The sequence below is a fragment of the Gossypium hirsutum genome, chromosome A07 (genome assembly GCF_007990345.1).
Source record: "Gossypium hirsutum isolate 1008001.06 chromosome A07, Gossypium_hirsutum_v2.1, whole genome shotgun sequence".
NCBI classification, from domain to species: Eukaryota; Viridiplantae; Streptophyta; class Magnoliopsida; order Malvales; family Malvaceae; genus Gossypium; species Gossypium hirsutum.
Genome location: NC_053430.1, coordinates 85,997,670 through 86,003,361, shown reverse-complemented (window position 1 = coordinate 86,003,361; position 5,692 = coordinate 85,997,670). Strand labels below are relative to the sequence as shown.

The window sequence follows — 5,692 nt, the reverse complement described above, 5'->3', positions numbered from 1 at the left end:
TTCGAGGATCCACCCTTATTCCCTCTACCGACACTACATGTCCCAAAAATGTCACTTCTCACAACCAAAATTCACACTTGCTGAACTTTGCCTAAAACTACTTTTCCCTCAAAACATGCAAAACAATACGAAGATGTGCATCATGCTCCTCCTCGATTCTTAAATACACCAAGATGTCGTCTATAAACACAACTACAAGCCGATCCAAATAAGATTGGAATACTTGGTTCATTAAATCCATGAAAGCCGCTGGTGTATTTGTCAACCCAAACGGCATCATCAGGAACTCGTAGTGACCATAACGTGTTTTGAATGCAGTCTTATACACGTCAGCCTCCTTAACCTTTAGCTAATAATACCTAGGTCGAAGATCTATCTTAGAGAAAATTGTAGCTCCTCGTAGCTGGTCAAACAGATCATCTATCCTCGGTAAAGGGTACTTATTCTTGATAGTCAGCTTGTTCAGTTGACGATAATCAATGCACATGCGCATGGATCCATCCTTTTTCTTCACAAACAACACTGGTGCTCCCCACGGAGACACACTCAGTCAAATGAATCCTCGATCCAATAGTTTTTGGATTTGAGCCTTTAGCTCCACCAGCTCTTTCAGGGCCATCCTATAAGGGGCAATGAACACAGGAGCTGTTCTAGGTAGGAGTTCAATCCCGAATTCAACCTCACGATCTGGAGGCAATCCCGAAAGCTCTTCAAAAAATACATCCAAAAACTCTTTGACAATTCTGACATCTCCCACAGAAGAACCTTTAGAATCAGAAATACTAAGAACACGTTTGGTTCGCTGTATTGGATTAGAGGTGTATTGGATTAGAGGTGTAATGGAATAGAGGTTTAATAGCAAATCAACTGTTTGGTTGAATGTAATGGAATAGAGGCGTAATAGTAAAACTGTGTTTGGTTGAATGTAATAGAGGTGTAATAGCATAATGGAGAAAACTAAAATGACCAGAATACGCTTAGCATAAATTTGTTTTGGTAAATGATTATTGTTATTGTTATTTAAATTTTAATAAGATTATTTATTATCAAAAATAAATAATTTAATCATATTTAAACATAATTATTATTAAATATATTATAATTAAAATATATAATTTAATAAAATTCTTAATAATTAATATTCTTATATGAATTTACTCAAATCATAATATATGATACTATAAAAGATAATTTGAAATGATTAATATTAAATATATTTTAATTAAAATATATGATTTAATAAAATTTAAAATAATTATAACTAATAAATTATTTTATATGAATTTGTATAATTTAAAATAATTATTATTACATATAATTTAATAAGATATAATTTCATAAAATTATTGATAATAAATTTTCTTATATGAATTTATATAATTTAAAATAATTTATATAATAAATCTATTGTATAACTTTCTCAAAGAGGTTCTTTCATCGTCGGGCATGGGTGTTGAAACCAGATACTTTAAGAAAAATGAATACTCTGACAGTGGTATAAAAAAGGGATACTTCAAGCAAAATGAAGAGTCGGAGAAACATAGCTCTGTATATTCTCTCAGTTGCTATATTTTTTGGTTTTCTTACCTTATTCTCTGAATTTTCTTCCTCAATGAGGTTCTTTTTTATTTTTGATTTTAGCTTTGCCCCTATGGCATGAACCTTGTGATGAATTAAAAATTAAAGAAATATATAAAAATGGGTAAAATTACAATGAATCATTACTCCAAAGTTATAAACTAGTTATTCTAATATGATATTAAAATGCCAAGAGTGCAAAACAAATAATTTTCCAAGGATACCAGATCAGAAGGGACTTAAAAGGCCAACTAGACAGAGAAATTCAAGCAGATGCATCGCCGTATTTCATCATTGATATGTTGCATTTTGGATCATAATTCAAATTCAACTACAAATTATAGGTTAATGGGTTTGAAGCAGCACCAACAACTGTAGCCATGGGATTCGACAAATTGGGAGCAGCAAGAATTGCAGTAGTGGTGTTTGATGGAACTGTAGTTCCTACATTCAAACAAATTCAGTCAGTTAAGTATCTAGCATTTCAATATGATTCAACAAGCATACAACTATGATAAAGAGGAGTTACTCTTAGCAACTAGGAAAAATATGACATAAAAAGACATCAACTTATTTTTCCCATGAAGCAAAAAAAGAACATCTTAACACCATACATCAATGGCAAGCAAGACCAAGTCATTTTGCCTCTATATTAATGGATTTTCTAGCAGCAATCTGAAACACAACTCCATAAGTTAAGCTATCATAAAGATACAATTATGGCTATAATAGGGGACCTTTATAAACTTTAAAATATAGCAGCCAAGTACATTGAATAATAAACTTGAGCAAAAGGCTGCAGAAGAAAAAAGCAAACTGATTTCTATAATAGAGAAATCAATGCCCGTATTGATAAAGAGAAGGCCAACAACCACAATAATAAAGAGACATTTAAGCCATCTAAGAAAAAACATAAGCATCCATGTTAATCAGATTCACCATTTTGACCATGCAACAACTTATAGAAAGATATAGAAAAAAACGCTTATGAAAACAACTAAACATGAAAAAATACCTGCATATATCGCACAACAGTACTAGTATAATCAACAGCTCTCCTTTGGGTCAGCCTTCTCATTCTTTTCGCAGCAAATTTGTCACCATGAGGTGAAAGAAGTATTTACTAGAAAAAATAAAAGAATTTTGTCAGAACTAAAATTTAGATAGCCTAACTTTCCAATCATTTCAAAGGAAAACCGTAAACTCAACAATTTCAAGGATTAAACTGTGGGGGTTTTAAGCATTTTAACCATCTACTTTGAGGCCAAGGAAGTATACAGTAGTAAAATTTTGCAATTTTCTCTCAAGGTCTGCACATATGTTCTATGCTTATAATCAGATTTCCTTCTAAAAGTGACAAACAATCCAAACTAGAAACACAGTCTAATTTGAAGTAGAAATCTATTAGACTGTTGTACCAACGACGATTTAGCACCAAAACCTAAGATCATAGTCAAATATGGTTCAATGACAAATATATAATTGCAAAATCATCACATCAATGTCTCCTTTCACATCCTCTTCAACTGTCATTACAATTTCTTCAAACAAGATGTTCCAGAACCAAACATCCATTACTCATCATCATTGGTTTTTCAACAAAAAAAAAACATAAACAGATCAATAAAAGTAAATGCATTGAATTTCTCCAGTAAACTGCATCATCATCCCACACGGGAGCAACTTCCTCTTTCTTACACTCCCACAAGAGGGACCCTAAATACTCCCTACAATCTTCAGCACTGTCGATAAAATCACAGAAATTTACTTAAGAGCATGAGTCAAAACACTCTTGAAACTGCTTGTGCTCCATGCAATAAACTATAGCTCAACAAACAACACAATTTACCTTGTATTATTATCGAAGAAACCGACAGTGATACTCTGATTAGCAACTGCCAATTTGTGTTCAGCAGAAGCTCTGACTTGTTCTTCAACAGTTTGAACCTTATCAAAGAAAATATAATCAAACACAATTCAAGGTAAAACAAAATGGTACGCAACAGAAAACACTACTTAATGATTAGGAACATACTGTTTCAAAACGTAAAACAAGTACATCCTTCTTCTGGCCTAGCCTATGAGCTCTTGCTTGTGCTTCAAATCGAGACAGAGAATAATCGTCGTTTCGCATCCATTCTGAGTTATCAATGCATATCATGGTAGCCTAATTGACCGATTTGAAAATTGAAAACCAAAAAAGAAAAATCAACAAAACCCTTTTGAGTAACGAAAAAGAAGAAAAAAAATACTAAAATAATTGATAATTTAGAAGAAGGAGATCAAAAGAGGAATCTAAAATTGAATAGCTTACCTCGAGAACCATGGCTAAAAAACCGACAAAAAACACAGAATAGAAATGTTAAAAAGAATGGAAAAATCAAAGAAAAAACGCTTCACTCTTTCTTCAATGGATTAAGCTAGAATTTCCAATTTTGTGAATATATTGAAGAGAAAAAGAGAGGGTTTTGGTGTGCGGAGCAGATAGTGTTGGGAGGAAATGGGGAAGGGAAATTTGATGCCGAGACGAGAAGAAACGATGACGACAGATTAATCAACGGAATCAGTGGGAAATGGGAGGAGAAAATGATTAGGACGGAAGAGGAGAGGGTCGGGTAGGGAGGGAGGGTAAAACAGAGAGATGGGGAGGGAGGCCGGGCGTAATGGCTAATACAACGATTTGGGAACGGATTGTAAAACACGGGAATTTGGGGATTAGGGGCGTAATGTAATACGCGCGTAATGGCTAATACAGCGAACCAAACGCCGGATTAGGGCGTAATGTAATACGCGCGTAATCGGGGCGTAATGGATTGGGTAATACGGTGAACCAAACACGCTGTAACATATGCTAGGAACACCCCGCAACATTTGCGAACCAGCTTCTCGACCCTTAACGCTAAAATCACATTAGAAAAATAATCTCTTAGCTCCCCTATCACCGTCACCTCCTCATCCTCCGAAGACTTCAACACCATACGCTTAGCAGCACAATCCAATTTCGCACGGTGTTTCACTAGCAAATCCATGCCCAATATAATATCAAATTCCCCAAACGGCAGTTCCATCAAATCTAATTAAAAGACCACCCCTTGGACTTCTAAGGGCACATCATTGAACAACTTACTCACCCCAACCGATTATCCCAGTCGACTCAACACAGTCATTTCACTAACTGTATTTTCAGACTGAATACCCAACGTCTCGGACACATTGTACACAACATACGAGTGTGTAGACCCAATATTAATTAAAGTAGTGGATGGTAAATTATAAATCAGGAACGTACCAGTTACGGTGTCAGGGGCATCCCCATCCTCTCGGCGACGAGCAGCATAGACCAATTCTGGCTATCTCGCCTCAGTGTTTCTAGGACCTCTGCCTGGTGTTTCACGACCTCGACCAAACCTGTTTCCACCTCTGGCCTAACCTCGACCTTTCGGTGGCTGCTGACCACCTCTCACAGGCTGAACACGACCCTATCCTGCAACTTGCATCTGAGTAAACCCCTGAGTACAGTTCTTAACCTGATGATCCATAGACCCACATCTAAAGAATGCCCCAGTTCGTTTCCAACACTCACCCTGGTGAGCTCTCCCATAATTGGCTCAAGGCTATGGTCTTGCAACAATACCAGGACCTGTTCGAACTGGCCTATCAAACCTGGCCCTCTTTACAAGCCTTCTAGAAGAACCTGAGGGTTAAAAATCCCTTTTATTATTGCCCCTATCTTTCTTGCAGTTATGGCGTTCAAAGCGCTTCACTTCCTCAGCAATTTTTGCTTTTTCTACAAAGGCAACAAAGTTCCGTTCCCCCTGCGAGCTATCAGCACACGTAACTCATCCCGGAGGTCATCCTCAAACTACACACAGCGTTCATATTCAATTGCGACTATCTCGCATGCATACTGACTCAACCGCAGAAACTCTGCCTCATACTCTGCAACGATTTTATTCCCCTGAATCAAATTCAAAAATTTCTTCCTTCAGGCTTCTGCATAACTTGTGTCCACATACTTCCTTGAAAAGGATACTTTGAAGAAATCCCATGTGAAACGGTCAGCTGTGTACCTTTTCTTACAGTGAGCCACCACTGGTAGGCCTCATCACGCAGT

General features: G+C 36.4%; 1 protein-coding gene across 2 annotated transcripts; it reads right to left on the bottom strand.

The window, feature by feature from the left end:
- Nucleotides 1–1,732: 1,732 nt before the first annotated feature.
- Nucleotides 1,733–3,795, bottom strand: LOC107939365 (chromatin structure-remodeling complex protein SYD). Of its 2 annotated transcripts, none has more exons than XM_016872695.2 (3): nt 3,614–3,795; nt 3,428–3,525; nt 1,733–2,022 (listed from the first exon to the last, which is right to left on the bottom strand). In XM_016872695.2, the coding sequence occupies exons 1-3, from the start codon at nt 3,737–3,739 to the stop codon at nt 1,917–1,919; spliced, it is 330 nt and encodes a 109-aa protein (XP_016728184.1). In that variant the 5' UTR covers nt 3,740–3,795; the 3' UTR covers nt 1,733–1,916. The 2 variants fall into 2 exon arrangements, with proteins under 2 accessions (XP_016728184.1, XP_016728183.1); XM_016872694.2 differs by lacking the exon at nt 1,733–2,022 and adding an exon at nt 3,028–3,320.
- Between the last annotated feature and the right edge of the window lie 1,897 nt (nt 3,796–5,692).

Bases quoted from the DNA above. Each gene is read 5' to 3' on its own strand.
- LOC107939365 (XM_016872694.2), bottom strand. From the start codon at position 3,739: ATGATATGCATTGATAACTCAGAATGGATGCGAAACGACGATTATTCT. The intron at 3,526-3,613 runs GTATGTTCCTAA...TTCTTTGATAAG, and splicing joins TTGTTTTACGTTTTGAAACA to GTTCAAACTGTTGAAGAACA. The intron at 3,321-3,427 runs GTAAATTGTGTT...TTTTATCGACAG, and splicing joins TTCTTCGATAATAATACAAG to TGCTGAAGATTGTAGGGAGT.